Source organism: Vigna umbellata, chromosome 1 (assembly GCF_029865625.1).
Source record: "Vigna umbellata cultivar VRB3 chromosome 1, Vumbellata_1.0, whole genome shotgun sequence".
Classification (NCBI taxonomy): domain Eukaryota; kingdom Viridiplantae; phylum Streptophyta; class Magnoliopsida; order Fabales; family Fabaceae; genus Vigna; species Vigna umbellata.
The window spans coordinates 38952680-38971521 of record NC_142165.1 but is presented as its reverse complement, the minus strand read 5'-3'; the positions used below and the strand labels follow the sequence as shown (position 1 = coordinate 38971521).

Here is an 18842-nt window from a genome sequence, read left to right as displayed (position 1 = left end):
AGCCAAACAAAGTACAAAAAAAAAGGTTAATTTAACAGTCCTAGTAAAAAGGACGTTCAATACACCTGAGTGTTTATTGTTGGCTGGCAACCGAAGAAAATTCTGGGAATCATTATTTTCTAGAGTTGTTTAGTTCACGAATACAGTTATTGAGATAATTTTTTTAAGGAATGAGCCATTGAAACTTGACCACAAACTCTATAATCCGACATAACGATAAACGAAAATAGGTAGAAAGAGAAAAGTTAGAAGAAAAGGCACGCGATATTGGCGCGGCTCAATCAGACCAGAGAATCAAAGGTGAATGATTGAAGCTAAGGTCAGTTTGAACCGTTCCAACACCTCGTGTTGGTGCCTAACTTTTTGGTATTGCTTCATTGAGACTCATCTCAACAACACTTGCATATATGCTTCAGATTGTGTGCAGTGTGGTGGTAGTGCCACTGCTACTGCACTGATCCCTTATTATATATAATAAAATTTGTTTGAGTGTAATGATTAGAGCATTTGATTTTGGTTGATTGAGAAGAACAAACAGAATCCTCCAAAGATATGTTGAATCTACTGATCTCTCTAAGATTGCCGGCCACCATTTGCCGCCGGCCTTTCAATTCTCTTAATATCTTCACCTTTATCATCGATATTTCCCTTCCCATCATCCATCTCACATTTCTATTTTAACTTATTCATACTCTTTAGCTGAAAATTTTTACAATAATTCTACACCATAAGGAATTCAACAGTTCTGGCAAATCATTTTTAATGCCATAGGGGCTTCAATATAAATGTTTTTGTTTTTACAGCTCAGTAAAACTAACTGCTACTCAGTCGGATCTGGAAATAAAACAAATAACTAATCCACACTAATTAAAAAAGTAAAGAAAAAAGTAAAAGGAGAGAAAATTGATAAAAAAGTGAGATTGATTTTATAAATTGTTTGACTGTATAAAAGTTATATATATATTTCAAATAATAAGACGTTGTTTTATATTAGTTTTTACCAACCATCACTCTTATTTACAGACGTGTACATCCTCCCCAAGGAAACCAGTACTTGTTGGGCAATTGGTTTAAACTTACGAATACATTCTTCTGAATTTGAACACAAAATTGCGTGTTTCAATGCATGAGTTGGGAGAGAATGATTTGTTACTTTTAGAATAAACATACTTTTAAGCTTTTTCAACTGTAATCTAAAATATGCACTTATAATTTATCAAGAATCCTTTTTGGAATATGTGCATATACTTACAAACGACCATGCTGACTCTATTCAGAGTATGTTGAATTAAATTTTGAGGGAACCTTGAAATTTGATGCCATGTTTTGTTTTGTTTTGAGTTGAATATCATCAAGTACCTGCATAACAGATTATACTATACTAGTGTGATGTTTTTACATAAATACCAGCTATCCTAGCATACAAACATGGTAGCTCTAAATGTTAAACAATTAGTTTAGGGGAAGCAAATATCAATGGATGTTAAAGCCGACTCATGTGGAGAGTGACACAAAAATATCATTCTATTCGGTACAATCAAAGAAAATGTGTTGGTAAATCCAAAGAGAAAGAGAAATGGAATGCACCAATCCAAAGTTTGCCGTCTGACAATTTGTTTCTGTTGTCTTCCTCATTATTCTCGAGTCACAATCTTCCATTGCATTTCATTCCAATGCTTTCATTTCCACCGTCACCTCTTGTCCGTATTTCATACCTTATAACCTTTTTATTTAAACAATCCACAGCTCAACTTTAGCGCTTTAACACCAGCAAGCCCTCCCTTAAACACCAGCAGCAAAGAAGGGCAGAAGTGGTTGCTGAAGTTCACTGCAATGGCGAGGCCAGAAAGGACGCGTAGAAATAAAAGCCTAGAGACTCTAATGGATTCGGACAAACCAGGAAGAGGAAGAAATGTGAACCAACAGGGACCCCAGAAGTCCACTCCTGGCTATGGCCTTGAATTCAGTAACCTCTCGTATAGTATCATAAAAAAGCAGAAAAAGGATGGAGTATGGATCAACAAAGAAACATATCTTCTCCATGACATCTCTGGCCAAGCAATAAAAGGTGAAATTATGGCAGTCATGGGGCCTAGTGGTGCTGGAAAATCCACCTTTCTTGATGCATTGGCAGGGAGAATTGCTAGAGGGAGTCTAGAAGGATCAGTTAGAATTGATGGAAAACCAGTAAAACTGAGCTCCTCTACATTGTTTATTTATGGATCCAAATTAGATATATGTTTTACTTTTCACCAAAAAAGGGGAGATATTCTCTCTTTCTATTCTCTTTAACTTAATAATGCTATATTATGGTGCAGATTACTACAAGCTACATGAAAATGGTGTCATCATATGTGATGCAAGATGACCAGCTCTTCCCTATGTTGACAGTTTTTGAAACATTTATGTTTGCAGCTGAAGTTAGGCTTCCTCCTTCCATTTCCAGGGCAGAAAAGAAGAAGAGGGTGTATGAACTACTTGACCAACTGGGCTTACAGGTATATATAATCCATCGTCTCTCACTCATTTACAGACATAAAATGGCAGGTTAATGACTTCATCCCCGTTCAGAGTGCTACACATACATATATTGGTGACGAAGGAAGGAGAGGAGTGTCAGGAGGGGAACGACGAAGGGTATCTATTGGCATAGATATCATCCATAAGCCATCACTTCTGTTTCTTGACGAACCTACCTCAGGCCTTGACTCTACAAGTGCTTACAGTGTTGTAGAAAAGGTTAAAGACATAGCTCGAGGAGGAAGCATTGTCCTTATGACCATACACCAGCCTTCATTTAGAATTCAAATGCTCCTGGATCAGATCACAGTCCTTGCAAGGTGAAAATTTCACAGCCTATATTTTCTTTTGTAGATAAAGCCTATATATGATGTTTATATTACTGTCTAAGGAGCCTAAATGAGGAGATATATAAAGCTTATTATTATATAGACCATCTGAATTTGATAGGCAATGATAGGAAGACCTAATAAGATATTGAATACATCAGTTTATGACGAGATAAGAAGTTACAACTGTGAGAAACTTGTAGGAAAACCTTTAGGGGACTTATACCTTGCTGTTAAGATTGTAAGTAGAATGGGCCTCAGCTCGATGTAAAAACAAGGAGAAACTCTAGTACTTCACATGGATGAACTGGAACAATATATTCACAACATATGAAAACAAATTCCTGACCAGATCTGCTTGTGTTTGATGATGTTGTAGGGGAAGATTGATATATATGGGCAAGCCAGATGCACTACAAGATCACATGTCCAGATTTGGAAGGCCTGTTCCTGATGGAGAAAACAGTATTGAGTATCTTCTAGATGTTATAAGTGAATATGATCAAGCAACGGTTGGGCTTGACCCCCTAATCCAATTCCAACGTGATGGCCTGAAACCTGACCCCGCAGCCATGACCCCTGTTCCAAAAACTCCAAGGACACCTTTCACAAGGAACAATCCTTCATCTAAGCACTTAATTAGCCTACGTAGCCAAGGATTTACTGCTGGAACACAACAACCTCATTCTGCACAGTTTAGTTATCGCGACGAGGATGACGATGATGAGAATTTCGATAACTCCCTAGAAAGGAATAGTGTCCCAACACCAAGGAATATGACCAGTGGTGTTCACCCACGTTTGGCTTCTCAGTTCTACAAAGATTTCTCAGCCAAAGATTTCTCTATCTGGCTTTACAATGGTGTCGTAGGAACGCCGCGGCGGCAACCATCATGGACTCCAGCAAGAACACCAGGATGGACGCCTGGGAAAACACCCATGTCAGGACCAAGAAGTGCAGTTTCCTACCAACATTCTGCAGCTTATCGGTATCCTAATCGCCCCAAAACTCCTGCAGTGGATAGTCAGTCTATGGACTATTCGGAAACTTCATATGCCCCTTCTCTTGAAGGATTTGAGATTGAGGAAGTGGTTGATGAGCCAGTTTTAGGATCCAAGTACGCAAACCCATGGTGGCGTGAGGTTGCAGTGCTCTCGTGGCGAACAGCACTAAATGTAATTCGCACCCCGGAACTCTTCCTCTCTCGTGAGATTGTGTTAACTGTTATGGCACTTATCCTGTCCAGCATTTTTGGAAATCTGAGTCATCATTCTTTCAAAGACATCAATAGGCTCCTCAATTTCTACATCTTTGCAGTGTGCCTTGTTTTCTTTTCCTCCAATGACGCAGTCCCATCTTTCATCATGGAGAGGTTCATCTTCATCAGGGAGACTTCCCATAACGCTTATCGTGCTTCTTCATATGTTATTTCTTCCCTCATTGTTTACCTCCCATTTTTCGCTGTTCAAGGACTTACATTTGCTGCCATAACCAGAGAAATGCTCCGCTTGAATAGCAGTCTCTTGTATTTCTGGCTGACACTTTATGCCTCGCTTATTACTACTAATGCATATGTGATGCTTGTCAGTGCACTCGTGCCTAGTTACATCACAGGGTATGCAGTAGTCATAGCCACAACAGCACTCTTCTTTTTGACCTGCGGTTTCTTCCTCAAGCAAACTCAGATACCCATTTATTGGAGGTGGCTTCACTATGTTTCTGCAATCAAATATCCTTTTGAGGCATTGCTAACAAATGAATTCAAGAACCTCGACTGCTACACAGGAAACAAAGCAGAATTATCCCCCGGACCTTTAGGAGACTTGAAGCCCAGCAAACATCATAACTCCAGTCTGCCAGATAACTGCTTATTAGGTGTAGACATCTTGTCCTCAATGGATATCAAAATGCAAAACATATGGTATGACATTTTAATCCTGCTAGGTTGGGGAGTTCTTTACAGGTTGTTCTTCTATTTGGTTTTGAGATTTTACTCCAAGAACGAGAGAAAATGAACCATTTACCGCCCCTTTTTATTAGGATAACATGCTCATATGCTCCGACCTGCTAAAAGCTGAAGGTCACAGCGGTTACGTTATTTCTTGTATCATTGCTATCATATTCGTCAGAACTCATTATATTCTGTTAAAGAAGCTTGCGAATTTTCTGCATCTGTTCCTAAGGTGCGACTGGCAATTTTTATGCTTACGAAACTACTACAATTAATTGCTCTGAGGAAACAAAAAACCATCATAAGTAAACCTATTATAACGGGGAAGATGGGTATAATAACACCAGCAATAGCCCGACCAACATTGTACTCCGTTCATACCATGATCAATGTTAAAATAGAAACCCTCCTATCAATCACACCACAATTTGCATGCTCTAGTAAAAAAAAGGAATAATGCTTCGGAGGCCTGACTTTGAACGATAAGAGAAAGATAGGGAGAGAAAAACTGACCCACCCAAATCTTTTCAATGTAACCTTCGGCATATTTGGATAGGAACTCAATCTTTCTTGTATCTTCATGTGCCCCAGTTGGACCCAGTACCAAAGGCTCCCGATTCCAAAACTCATTAACTAATTTTAATAAATATGGTTTACTTCCGTTCCCCAATACAGTAATCACAAACCTAAAATCAGCTTTAAAATTTGAAACTCGTTCGAAATTAACACTAACATTTTGTACATGGAGAAACGTCGAGACAAAACACATATTAACTAAATTACTCCTAGCCTTTGAGTTGCGCTATGGACATGTAAACTGAAATCAGGGTGTTTATAAGGTATTCATTTAAAGAGAGCCAGCATGTTGTGCAATCTTTCTTTCAATTGTACTTTTGTCTGCCCCCACTACACTGTCAACCTCTTTGCCATTCTTAACAAAGAAAAATGTGGGAACACTTCTAATATTCCAGCTTGCAGCAACATCTCTGGCCTCATCTATGTCAATTTTCAAAAAAACAACTTTTGGGTGCTTTTCAGCCAAGCTTGTATAAATGGGGGAAATGAAGCGACAAGGGCCACACCACGTTGCAGTAAAATACAGGATCGCCAATCGTGATGTCCTTGATGCAGCACTTAACTTCTTTTCCAATTCAGCAGCAGAATGAATACCAATGACTTGCCCTTTAGAATGCAACAAAAGTAATAGGTCATTAAATTAAATTAAATACAAATTGAAGGAAAGTCAAGAAAATTGCAACAAATGTTCCTTTAGGAATAAAAATGAAATACCAGAATCAAACATGTTACAAATGCCACAACATCGCATGAGTTTTTAGTTTACAGATTAATTAGGTAACGTAAATCTTACCGCTCTGCATCCTACACCATGAAGTTAGGCCCAATTTGCAAAGTAGTTTTCAATTACACAACCAAGAATGGTTTGGGCCATAAATTCAAGCCAATATCCATGTGTTTCCATCAAACTTGTAAAACTATAATGCAGGTGAGCAATTATGACGAAAATATTCATACTAAAGCGTTTACCACAGCCACATGAAAAGTATAGGCCGGAACATATCAGACAAAGAAATATTGTGTACTGTTTTTATTTTTCACATTAACTACAAGACAATGAAGTCAACAAAAAAAGTTTTTACCATCACCAGATGAGAAATACAAAGACTTACCGTCTTTTAAAGCAGATAAGGCTTCTTGAACCTGAAAAAATCAAGTCAACATAAAAAATTTAGCTATAACTAGATCATCCCATAGCACAGTATTAAGGATCATATAGTGAGAGAAAAACTTCCCGTCACTACATATTGCATTCCAATAAAGGAGGAAAGAGAATGTAATAGGACAACTATAGTAGAAGTATGAATACATAGGAAATGACAGATTGTAATTCGTTACATCACAATGTTATCACAAACAGTAGCCTACAGAAACTAAATCCGTTGAAAATAATACTTGATAATGAACAGAATAAACATAGTTACATACTAGATACCCAAAATCAAGATTTTACCTGGCAACGGTAATAGGAGTTAAGATTGCAAAACATATGGCTAAGATAAGTTTGAAAGTCCCTAAAATACATGTCTATGAAAAAACAGCTAAAAAAGTAGTAACTTAGTCTTGAGTCTCAATCAATCCCCTCACTGCTTAATCCTTATAGTCATCAGTCTCATAACTAGGGTTACAAATCACAATCAAGTTATTTTTTAGTATTATCGTGTCTGATTGTCTACTTTATGATCATAATGGAACCTTAGTACATGCCAATAGGGAAACCTAGATTATAGCATGCTTGGCAGGAATTTACTTATCATTATATCTTAGGGACCCTATCTCCAGTCTCAACAACCTATGGAATATAAAAATGAATAAACCTTACTCTTTGGTGCCAGGATCAGACATTCTACCCTGGTGTTCTGCTGGTAACCAAAACTAACAGTAACAGACATTCTACTATGGCCTCTACTTTTTTTCCTTTTGTAACTCCCTAATGTTTTGTCTGGGAAAATCCTAATATACACAATATATGATATTGTATGATACTAACACCTTAGATAGAATTACCACAAATAGAATCAGAAGAAAAGGTCATTGCATTTGGCCCTCCTTTTAACCAAAAAAGAAAAGAGAAGGATATGAAGTAACTCAACTAATAAAGAGAGGAAAGACCTTTGGCGGTAGATTTCTTGACTTTAGCCTACCTATATGTCTTGATCTCTTGCAAGAACAAAGGGGAAAACTAAGAAACTACTTCAGCATGCCACTGGAAGAAAATCTTCACTCAATGCAGCTGAATAGGCCATCTTTAATCTAGCACGAATGACACTATGACTTAATAGAAATATCATCCCCATAAAACAAGAATCCCAGATGATTGAGCTCAAGTGAAGCACCCCAAGAGCACAAGAAGCTCAACCGATTCTGCCAGTCTCAGTTTACTGCTTCTGAAAATACTTGATACTCTAGTGAATAAGTATAGTTTTAATATAGACAACTTCTATCATGTTTGTTCTCCTATGCACTAACAAACTAGCTAAGATGAATGCAATAATAAGGTATTATCTTTCATTGAACAATGCTAACATTTAAATATTGTTGACGTATCATGTTGACAAAAAATGGAACAGTTTGCACTAGTGAACTTCAGAATGCATTAGTCTGTACTTTCCACTGTAATGAAATATATCAACAGTAGAATAGTTCAATTGGAAAGAAGCTCACCATGTATTAATATGGGTTGGTGAAATTACTACATACAGAGAGTACTACGAAAAATGGTAAGTAGTTATTCGTTAGAAAATATCTTACCTTATTTCAAATTATATAGATAGATTTGAAGAGTTGAAATTGTGTACAAAAAAGTGTTTGAACTGCTAGTCCGCCAATGAGATAATATGATAAAAGACTCTCACCCAAAGAGCCATACATATTGGAAGTTGGAAGGTCGTAGAGCTAGTAAAACAGTGCCAAGATTTTACCAAGTTTGTAAAAAGAGAATGATATCTAAATTATAGTGGAAAAGTACAACCAATGAAATTTTGTCCATACGTTGCTGGTAGATAATATCATTATATAAACACACACACCACATATATATCATTATATAACAATCTATTTTCTAGATTCTTTTATGTTAGAAAAATAATGCTTGAAGATGATCTTGAGATTAACTATTCTCTGCTTCCAACTATAACATATATATCATTATATAACAATCTATTTTCTAGATTCTTTTATCGTAGAAAAATAAGGCTTGAAAATGATCTTGAGATTAACTATTCTTTGCTTCCAACTATAAATAAAGGACAATAACCAATTCTTAATTGGTTAGTTATTAAGAGAAGTCCTCACTCTATTTTATTGCATACCTTATCTGTAGCTTTAATGACACAAAGGAAAAATTGGAATGTTAGGTAAATGTAGACCCATTCAAAGTATTGGAGTTGCATCTCGAAATTTTAAAAGATTAGCAATATTCCTTGTATATACACGCATCAAGGAGCATCCAATATGTACCCTATCATGTACGCTCTTGATATTTTTTCATTTTTGGAATATCAGGGCTTCACAGCATACCGCAAACCCTAATTGCCAAATGGATCGTTCTATCACTGAAAATATATCTATACTTACTTGGGCTTCAGTTTCTTGTTCTTTCTTGACAGAAGCTTCAGTCTTGATAGGATCTCCTTTCTGCTGCTTTTGTTTTCTTAAGCGAACATACTTTCTCCTATGCTCCTCAATTTTGCGTGCATTAGGTTCAACCTGTCCAGTAAAAAAAAATACAATTACAAAGAGCACAAGGATTCCTTCTGCAGGTTTCATGTGTCGAAAGAAGGTAAATTACCTTTTTAAGTACCGTACTTAGCTCTTCATCAAAATCTAACTTTGAAGCCACATGAAGGTCACTTGCTGCTTCTTCCCATAGTCCCAACATAGCCCTCGACATTCCTCTAACTTTGTATCCTTTGGCTGAGTCGGGGTTAATCTGGAACAAATAATAGATCCTTGAGTACAGAAACTCGTGGCACAGATATTGCTTTCACACCATATTTCTATGAGATAAGGAATAAAATAAACCTTCAAGGCAGTGTCAGCATCCCGTATAGCAGCGTTTGGCTTCTTCAGTTTCACAAAGACACTAGCTGAAAACAAGAAATCGAGATTTCCAAATGATACAGAGGGTAAAACGAACAATAAACTGTAAAGTGGGAAGAAAACAATACCGAAAGAAATTTATCGAAAGGCATTTGATTCTGGTAGGAATACACAGAGAGAATCCGTACCTCTTGTAGCATAAAGTATAGCTGATTGGGGATTCAACAAAATGGCTTCTGTCAGTTGGTCCAGTGCTTCGTCCAAATTACCTAAAAACTCATTAAAAAAAACTCAATTTTTAAACAAAAATAATGTCCAAAAAGCTTAAGTTGAGAGATTTGAGAGAGAGAGTAAACTATAAGTAATCATGAATTGAATTGCCTTCTGAGATAGCATCGACTGCTTTTGACTTTGCTAGTTGAGCAGCATTCATATTTTCTTCCGTCACTTCAACAGAAGGATCTCCCATCTGCAATAGCAATATAGCTTAAATTACAGAGTTGCTGAAACGTGGAAGGCATTGCAGTGAGTCCATACGCACAAACCATACACAATATATAATACCTTTTGAGGAGGGTCATTATCAGGTTCAACAACATCGGCATTATCCAACTCTATATCAGATTCTACAAGGTCGTCTTGAGCAGATAAAGGAGGGTCTGGCTTCTCCTCATAAGAATCACCTGGTTCCTGCATAAGTTGAGTGAGTAATAAAAAACGGAGATTCCAAAATTGATTCAGAAAATATGAAAAGGAGAGGGGAGGCTCACCGTTTTGGGTTGGGGAGGGATACGAGCACCGAGGCTGCAGCAGAGGGAGAGTGTGAGCGAGTGAGCGAGTAAGCGAGTGAGCGAGAATTGGGAGAAAGAGATGAAAAATGGGAAGAAAGCGAAACCTGAGGAGATAAGCCTTGAAGAAGGAAAGGGATGGAATGTGGAGGAGTGAGGGATTGGACCTGCATGACTCTATGAACTGCTTCAGCTCTCTCAGTTTCTCTTCCTCCATGCTCTCTCTCTCTCTCCGCCGAACAGACACTCCGATATAGGGTTCCGTCCGATCCACTCTTTCAACTCCAACACGCCTACAACTTTGCTCTATTTATAATTTATAATCAACGAATCCTTCCAAATTTGTCTTATTGGTATTATGTCATAAATTTTTTTTTATGACAATTTTTTTTTACGCTCGCTTATATGATAACTATGTGATTCATCTATTTTAAATACACGAATCAATAAAACAAAACAGTAATACTTAATTTATTCTCAAAAAATTATTAAAAAAAAGATTAATATATCATGATCCATCATATAATCATATAAAATATGAATCTCAATTGTTTGTTAAGTTAGTTTACTCATTCATAATGATAGAAACGTAATTTTATAGAAATGTTAACCATGTATTATACTTTTAAATGTTTTTTTTAATTAATTTACATTAAAATAAAGTGTGTATAAGTTGTATGCATATTCACATGTAATATTAATTAGATTTTTTTCATATAAAATTAGATGTCATAAGCTACTTTTTAATAAATCTCACTTTGAGGGATTCCTGAGAAGAAGAAAAAAACCATGTCTTCCACTAAAATATTTTAATTAACTTTAAAAATAATATCTTAGTTAAAAATTAAATTGTTATTTTGGGTTAAAAATTAAAATAGGTAGCTAACGTGGAAGTTAAGACAAATAGATATGGTTAGAAGATTAAAACGAATCAATTTGAGATAAAGTCTAGATAGATCAGTTTATGCTTAAGGTTGACATGAGTCGACCCGAGTAAAATATTTTCAAAGGTAAACCATGATTGAAACTTGATTGAATTCGATCATTAAAAAAATATGGTCGAAATTAGGTTGAATTCGACCAAGTTTTTTGTTGAATTTTTGGAGTCAACCTTGATTGAAATTCTACCAAGTCAGCTACAACTGAAATTTTGTCGAATTCGACAAAGTCAGTCTCTATCATAATTTGGTCAAATTCGCCCAAGTCGACCCCTACCAAAGTTCAACTAAATTTAGATAAGTAAAATCAAACTGAAATTTGGTTAAATTTGTCCAAGTAAGTCTCAACCGGAATTTGACCAAGTCAAACTCGGCTTAAATTCGATCAAATTTGGTCATGGCCTAAATTTGATCAAATTCGTTCAAGTTCACTACTACTGAAATTTGGTAGAATTTTGTTGAGTCAATTCTAACTAAAATTTAGTCGAATTCGATCAAGTCAATCACGACCAAATTTTGGTCAATTTTTGTTGAGTTCTCTCTGACCAAAATTCAACTAAATTTAACAAAGTACAACAATCGAAATTCGGCTTAGCGGTCTTGGACGAATTCAGTTGAGTTAGTCATAACTGAAATGGGCCAAATTTAACTATGTCAGCTCTGACTTAAATTTGTCGGAATTCAACTTAGTTAACACTATCCAAAATTTAGTTGAATCCTATCGAGTCAACTCTGAATAAATTTAATTGAGTCAATCCTGACTCAGATTGAGATTGGTCATCCCCTAACTTAAGATCAATCCTGATTAGTTTGATTGAAAATTGTGACAAGTCTATTTAAACTAAAAGTTGAGAGAACTAAACTTAAATCGAAAGTTTAATAATATATTTTAAAAAATAATATTTTTTCATAAAGAAAAGTTTCAACTTTTATCCATGAAACTTTGGTGAACATTTTAATCACGTGGGCTTTTTCAAAGGATGATTTTTTTCCTATGATTTTATTTTTGCCCAAAAGCATGTGAGTTAAGGTCGGACTTTTTCAATTGGAGGATTTCTTTTTCCTATGAGTTTTTTTTGGACCAAAGCATGTGAGTTAAGCCATAGGACCAAATTGATACCTCTACATAAAGTAATTAAATGAGAGAATGTGTGTGTTTAGATAGCATAATGAATTAAACACTTATGCTTTATTTGTTTCAAAACAAGTAAATTATGGTGTTATTGTTGTTTGGATAACATGACGTGCAACAAAATCAAAGTGTTGATGTGTTGGAAAAACTTAGATTCGGTCCCTACAAGGTTGAAGAGATTTTTACATGCATTGTAGAGTTACTCTTCATTTTTTCACATCCATTGCAGATATTCAATTACATGCCGATAAGATATTCCTAATGATTGTCATAGACTCAAATATTCTTTAATGTTGAAAGTGACATTAAGAAGGTGAGTTGATCATTTTGGCTTTACATTGTTTCCTTAATTTTCTTGCTTTGTGGTTGTACGGTTGGTGTTAGATGAGTTCCATGTTTTCTCATCATTTTTTCTTGAAATCTTTCCATTGTATTTCCATGGCTACTTTTTGAGTTTCTTTCATTTCCTCATAAAACAATTCAATATCTTCCATTATATCCAACTCTATACTCTTAACTTCCTGCATCTTACTTATTCTTTATCACCTAGAATACTGTTATGTTCTCATCCAGTGATTGTGAGAGAAAGAGTGAATTCATGGTAATAAATGGAAATGAGCACATTCTAGAAACACAGTAGAGGAAAGTATATCTTTGGTCATGATGAGCCCTTATAAACACTGAAGCTGCTTGATTATTTGTCTTTTTTACATGATTGATTTGAAAGGTGGCGGAGAAAAAGAAAGAAAAAGTTAGATGCTACCAAGAGTTTTTCAGGATAAGGATTTACTTTGGAAATATAATCAGACACAGCGCAAAGTTTTAGGAAAACAAGAAGACAGAAGGTTCAGCTTTGAGATAAATATTAAAAACTATTTTTAATATGTAATTAACTTTTTAATTGTTTGAAATAATATATACAAAAGAAAATATATTTATTAAATTTAAAGAATGTGAGTGAAGAATTTGACGAGGCACTCCGGTATCATCAGTATCATTTTCTTTGCCAATAAATAAGGTATTTGTTTCTCATTAGCCTTATGAAATACAGTGCATTCTTCTCCTTGAACCTTTACTTTACTTTCTCTGATCTCTCATGTATTCTTCTTGTACCTTTACTTTTTCTCTGATCTCTTTCTATTCTTCTTGTATCATTCTCTGATCTCTTTCTCTGATCTTTTTCTGTCTTCTCTTTCAATGCTTCTGTTCATGTTTATCTCTATATCTTCTTGCCTTTTTGTTACTCGTTTTTTCTTTTTATGGTTTAATAACAAACATATTTCGCACAACTTCAATGGAATGTGTATATACTCACGGGTACATACTTCATACTTTGATGAATATGAATGCTAGTACACTCTCAAGGTATAGACGAGAATGAATGCTAATTTATCAGTCATGTTTGTCATTTAATTTTGTCAGAAAAAAGATAGAAAGAAAAAAAGCTACGTAGTTTTTCGTTTAGGAGCTTTTAATTTTGTATCATTTTGCAGATGCAGATGGCGAACAATAAGTGTGATGAGTCTATGACGAAGAAAAACATAGATTTTGCGAATATGGAGGAACTACTACAATCACAGAAACAACAAATTACTGATTTAGAAAATACAAATATTCTGAAAGCTGATCGAAAGAAACATTTACAGGAGAGTTTAAAAGTGGTTCTGAATACGATAAAGAGAGAAACTTTGATGGATAAGGAATGTGTGAAAGGTATGTATATTTTTCTTGTTTTTGAGTAGTGGTTGTAGTTAGTATTAAATTTATCTGTATCGAAAACTCCTTGGATATTTAAATATTTTTTCTTTACCTGGAAAATTAAGATGTATTACTCTTCACCAGTCATGCTTGTTCTTTTAATACTTGAACTTCTTTTTTGTCTTAGTCTCTTGTACAGTGTATCATTGAAATATGGCTTTGATTGCTTCTTGTGTTTTGGAACTTATACGCTAAACATAACTTGAAAAAATTTCAGAATTAAAACAATTGAAAGTGATGAACTCTAACATGAGTGATGAGCTGGAACGTTTGAAGAAAGAGAATGAAATGATGACAAAGGAATTGGCAGAGAGTAAGACATTAACTGATCAGCTGAAGGAGAAACTTTCCGAGGAGAATATGCGGATGACGATGAAACTTATTGAAGAGAATGGTCGGATCATAAGGAGATTTACCGAGGAGAATGGGCGGATCATGAGGGAACCGGAAAGAAGTGAAGTCCTAAATGATATACAGCCGAAGAATTTTACTGAAGAAATTCGAAAGGTTAGTGGCAGTCAGAGCCTTTGGATTTATGTTAAATTTAATGGAAGCTTGTTTTTTCTTTTTATCAGTATGAGGTAGAACCATGAAGTTGTTTTGATACATCCTAAGGATGAGTTTAAATTATAGTGTAATTTGTTCTAATTTGACAAGTTGGGTCTCAATAATATATTAGAAATGGTATCAACAGGATGACTATGAAAAACTCAAAGCAAAAGTGGTTGTGCTTGAAGAAGAACTAGAAAACTCAAAAGATTTCAACCAAGCTCTAATCACCAAAGAGCGTGAAATTAATGATGAGCTTGGGAAGGCTCGGAAGAAATTGATGGAGGTGAGATTTTTATATTAACGTGTCTTTATGTTCTTAATTGTTTTTTTTTTTTAATTATAGAGAGATGCTTCCATGAACGATTATGGACCTGGTCACACAATTTTGTTCCAAGTCCATTTCATTATCTGTGGTTCAATCGCAGGAAATTACGGAGATATCGTGTCTTTATGACAATATTTGTGTCAGAAGAGTGGGTGAGATAGACACTGAGCCTTTCATTAGAACTTTCAGAGCAAGGAAAAAAATGAGCAAAGAAGAAGCAGAACAGACAGCTTTGAAAATGTGTTCATTATGGCAGAAGAATGTGGAGGACCCTCATTGGTATCCATTCAAAATAATAACAATTGATAGTAAACCAACGGTGTAACTTCTTTCACATTTACATTCGACACATTCCCTTAACATAGATAATGAATATGATGAGTATTACTTGGTTGTTTCAGCAAGTTTTAAACGAGGAAGATGGAGATCTCATAAGATTGAAAGAAGAACTGGGTTTTAGAGCATATAAAGCAGTGGTGGCAGCTCTGAAGGAAATGAATGAATACAATTCGAGTGGGAGGTTCATTGTAAGAGAAATGTGGAACAAAGAAAAAGCAAGGAGAGCTACATTGAAAGAAGGAATTGAATTCATGATAAATCAAACAAAATCAAAAAGAAGGAAAACGGTGGATGATGAAGATAGTGAGAATCATGATGATGGAACTCCATCTATAACAAAAGGCTCTGAAGTTTGATAACCATCTGTGTTTATATTCATATTTAAATAGACAAATAGGTTGGTTTAGCGAACTTAGTAACTTTTTGTTAGGTCAGAGCCTGGCTTATTTAACTATGTAAATCTGGTCTATTCTCCCATCCAGACACTCCTGTGTCTTTGGTTATTAGTAACTTTTTGTTAGGTCAGAATCTGGCCTATTTAACTATGTAAATATGGTCTATTCTCGTCTCCAGACACTCCTGTGTATTTGGCTACTAGTAACTTTATGTTAGGTCAGAAACTGTCCTGGCCTATTTACCTATGTAAATCTGGTCTATTTTCACTTCCAGACACTCCTGTGTATTTGGCTATAAATTGTTCACGTTTGTGTTATCTTAGTGTTATTTTTACTTGACGTGAGATTTAGATTTTATCAGTAATAATTTTTAGAGTATGTTTGGGAAGATTTGCCTTTCATAAATGTGAGGAATTCAAATACATGAAGCAAATGCACAAACTATCCTTTGCCTACTATTTAGCTGTGTTTTACCACTGGACAATTACCTATCTTACAACGCTCTAAAAGCTAGTTGTAGAACCCCTTTTGTTCCTTAAAAATGTAACTATTTTCTGTTTGGTATATCATATTGTATGAACAAAAGCACATAACTTGCAATTATGACTGAATTAATTTGTTCAAAAACAGCAAGAAAAAACTTGGCAGTTTGCAAACAGAAGTATTTATACTGTCATGTCAACAGGTTTGTGCTGTAAATTCATAATTTATGTCCTTGGATACTGCTTTTGAAACAGGGGAAAAATATGACAATACTGGTATGCAAAATGTGATAGCAAAATTGGAAAGGGTGAAGTTAGTAATTGCTCTGGATTTTTCACGGGCAATATAAAAAAAGATTATAAAAGATAGCTTTATTAATGAATTGATTTGATTGATGAATTATAAAAAACAGTTAAAAAATCCCAATTTTCCATTGAAAAACCACGGACTTATGAACAAGATCCTTGAGATGGACCAAGCTCCACAATTTTCTAGCACAATCAATTGCTTCACCTGTTACCTATTCCTGTTTTTGTCAGAAACATCATTTTTTGTACTCGTGGGATTTCCACTATTTCCATCAAATCATCTTTACACTAACTAAATATATATCCATTGTAATGGTAGTTAATTTTCCAACTAATTAGTTGCTTAAAAACCAAAGTAAATCCAACGATGTTGCTAAACCTGTAGTTCGTGAATGGTCAAGATTCGAATGGCATGTCAAAAGTAATGGTAGCATCAGTGATGAATGTAACCATGGTTTTCTAGAACTGAGAAAGACACGAAGTTGGGACACTTGACAACTTCTGCACGTGTTCAAGGCATGACAGAAACACAGATGTTAGATATCATGGTATGAGGAAGGCTGCATCACTTGCATATTCTAGTGACAACTATTTGTACTGTCCTAGGGCTGTACAACCCTTATAATGTTGGCTTTCTCACGTTCTCTCATTTTCCTGTAATGAAATTTTCATTAAGTACATGTCATTACGGATTGGGTGAAAGATGATTGTGAATAGTTTGAAGTATTTGGCAGACAATACCTGTTGTATATGGATATTTTCAGGGTTATGCATCAAGATAAATGTTATTGTTTAACATCGACAAAAATTGAAAACAATAATAAAAATTCATACTAAGGTAGAAGTCTTCCTACCACTATATCATGAAAATATGCTCCATATCCATCATAGCTGTAAAGAGATTGCATAGAACATGAATCACAGCATGTACTTTCAATAATAATGTATTTTAATTGTAAGTGTTTTCGTTTGTGGCCCTTACAATAATAGTATCCGACAATAAAATAAAATGTTACCAAAATTGTTACATTTTATTATGTCATTGTCATCGTGAAAAAAGATAAATGTTTATTTTATTAATGATAGAAAATACATCGCACTTAAATGTTATCATTTCACCGTCAAATCCCGAATTAAAGAAAAAACAATGACAAGATATTCATGTAAAATATTTATGATGTTTAAAAGATGTAAATATTTTTCTTTGTTTGTTATTAATAAAAAGCAATAATTTTATTTTGATTTAAAGTTTTCGACATTGGACAAATAAATAACACACCAACCACTTAATAGCATTGTCGCTTGTATTTTTCTTATTGGTTTCAAATGCATTTTATCATTTTGTATTTGATCATCAATTGTTTTTTTCATTTTGTCTCTTGTAAACAAATTTATTTGTTTTTGTCTCTAATTTTTTTGACACAATTGCAGTAATGAGTAATCCATTAAGTGTTGATGTCACGAATTAAGCACGATGACAAATTTATATTTCGAACTTCTTTGTTTAATGAAAAACCCAAAAAGAGAATGGAGATATACGTAATATACTTTTTCTAGGATTTTTCATCTTCTTTCAATCAGAGGATAATAACACTCTTTCTAGCCCATTAACTGATTGCTTTTTTTTTTTTTCCTTTAAAGAACACAATAAAAAAAATGCACATAAAAGTTGAACTCAACTATCATTGCCATTAACTCAGCCAACTAATCACTGGCTAATTAAAGAAAGGGACGAAATAGAAACTAAAAATTTCATGTGGAACTAAAATGAAAAAGCAAGATGTAAAAACTATTAGGGATAAAAACACAAGCTTTGACATGCAGTTAAAGTTTTACAGCAGCAGACATAGTATAACGGTCGTGAAGCTTGAACCAAGACGCAGAATAGGACAGAGAGCAATAACCAAGAGACAAAGGCTTAGTAATAATAACTTTTGTCTCTCACATCACTTTCTGCTTATTTTGTTTCTAACCTCTTCTAAGGTGTGGTGTAGCCCCTGAAAACACCAGGTGCCCCCACACCCAACAAAATATGCCCATCGCCCATAACAGTACATTTTACAACTATAAACCACAATTCTATTATTTCAAGTTCAGCCCACAATCACTGCCGACCATAAATTGATGCTTAAATTTCAAAATCTAGATTAAGAAAAGATAAGAAGCATTAAAACCACTCATGCTTTTGTTGGAAACATGTCAAAATATTGTTTTGACTGGTTAAACACACCTATGGCATAAACACTAAACACAGCAAACAATCACATCTTGTTGGATTTCGCAAACATCGCTTTAGTTTTGACAATTTATATATACATATATATACATCACCTAACAATTTTAATTTTATCCTTTCTGTAGGGATATTCTATAATAGTGTTTTCTTTTCTATGTGATGTGAGCATAT

General features: G+C 34.7%; 3 protein-coding genes across 4 annotated transcripts; 2 read left to right on the top strand and 1 right to left on the bottom strand.

Moving 5' to 3' along the window:
* The first annotated feature begins 107 nt into the window (after positions 1–107).
* LOC124843974 (ABC transporter G family member STR-like) lies at positions 108–5020 on the top strand. The gene is made up of 5 exons (XM_047320817.2): positions 108–319; positions 1747–2187; positions 2319–2498; positions 2572–2840; positions 3229–5020. Exons 1-5 carry the CDS (start codon positions 305–307, stop codon positions 4862–4864), a joined length of 2541 nt encoding a protein of 846 aa, XP_047176773.2. The 5' UTR covers positions 108–304; the 3' UTR covers positions 4865–5020.
* A 130-nt stretch (positions 5021–5150) lies between these two features.
* LOC148205299 (TPR repeat-containing thioredoxin TDX-like) lies at positions 5151–10497 on the bottom strand. Its single transcript, XM_047320819.2, has 10 exons — positions 10313–10497; positions 10188–10221; positions 9982–10107; positions 9799–9886; positions 9606–9686; positions 9400–9464; positions 9167–9307; positions 8953–9084; positions 6489–6519; positions 5151–5982 (listed from the first exon to the last, which is right to left on the bottom strand). The coding sequence occupies exons 1-10, from the start codon at positions 10420–10422 to the stop codon at positions 5648–5650; spliced, it is 1143 nt and encodes a 380-aa protein (XP_047176775.1). The 5' UTR covers positions 10423–10497; the 3' UTR covers positions 5151–5647.
* Positions 10498–13327: 2830 nt separating this feature from the next.
* LOC124843966 (factor of DNA methylation 4-like) lies at positions 13328–15959 on the top strand. 2 transcript variants are annotated; one of them, XM_088110326.1, is made up of 6 exons: positions 13328–13373; positions 13769–13988; positions 14251–14540; positions 14728–14868; positions 15011–15229; positions 15312–15959. In XM_088110326.1, exons 2-6 carry the CDS (start codon positions 13769–13771, stop codon positions 15603–15605), a joined length of 1164 nt encoding a protein of 387 aa, XP_087966452.1. In that variant the 5' UTR covers positions 13328–13373; the 3' UTR covers positions 15606–15959. The 2 variants fall into 2 exon arrangements, with proteins under 2 accessions (XP_087966452.1, XP_087966458.1); XM_088110332.1 differs by lacking the exon at positions 13328–13373 and adding an exon at positions 13471–13640.
* Positions 15960–18842: the final 2883 nt, after the last annotated feature.

Excerpts from the sequence above, each read along its gene's own strand:
- LOC124843974 (XM_047320817.2), top strand. Across the intron at positions 2,499-2,571 it reads TTGACCAACTGGGCTTACAG|AGTGCTACACATACATATAT; the intron begins GTATATATAATC and ends ATCCCCGTTCAG. Across the intron at positions 2,841-3,228 it reads CAGATCACAGTCCTTGCAAG|GGGAAGATTGATATATATGG; the intron begins GTGAAAATTTCA and ends ATGATGTTGTAG.
- LOC148205299 (XM_047320819.2), bottom strand. The coding sequence starts at position 10,422 with ATGGAGGAAGAGAAACTGAGAGAGCTGAAGCAGTTCATAGAGTCATGC. Across the intron at positions 10,108-10,187 it reads TCCCTCCCCAACCCAAAACG|GAACCAGGTGATTCTTATGA; the intron begins GTGAGCCTCCCC and ends CAACTTATGCAG. Across the intron at positions 9,887-9,981 it reads ATAATGACCCTCCTCAAAAG|ATGGGAGATCCTTCTGTTGA; the intron begins GTATTATATATT and ends TTGCTATTGCAG.
- LOC124843966 (XM_088110326.1), top strand. The coding sequence starts at position 13,769 with ATGCAGATGGCGAACAATAAGTGTGATGAGTCTATGACGAAGAAAAAC. Across the intron at positions 13,989-14,250 it reads GGATAAGGAATGTGTGAAAG|AATTAAAACAATTGAAAGTG; the intron begins GTATGTATATTT and ends AAAAAATTTCAG. Across the intron at positions 14,869-15,010 it reads CTCGGAAGAAATTGATGGAG|GAAATTACGGAGATATCGTG; the intron begins GTGAGATTTTTA and ends GTTCAATCGCAG.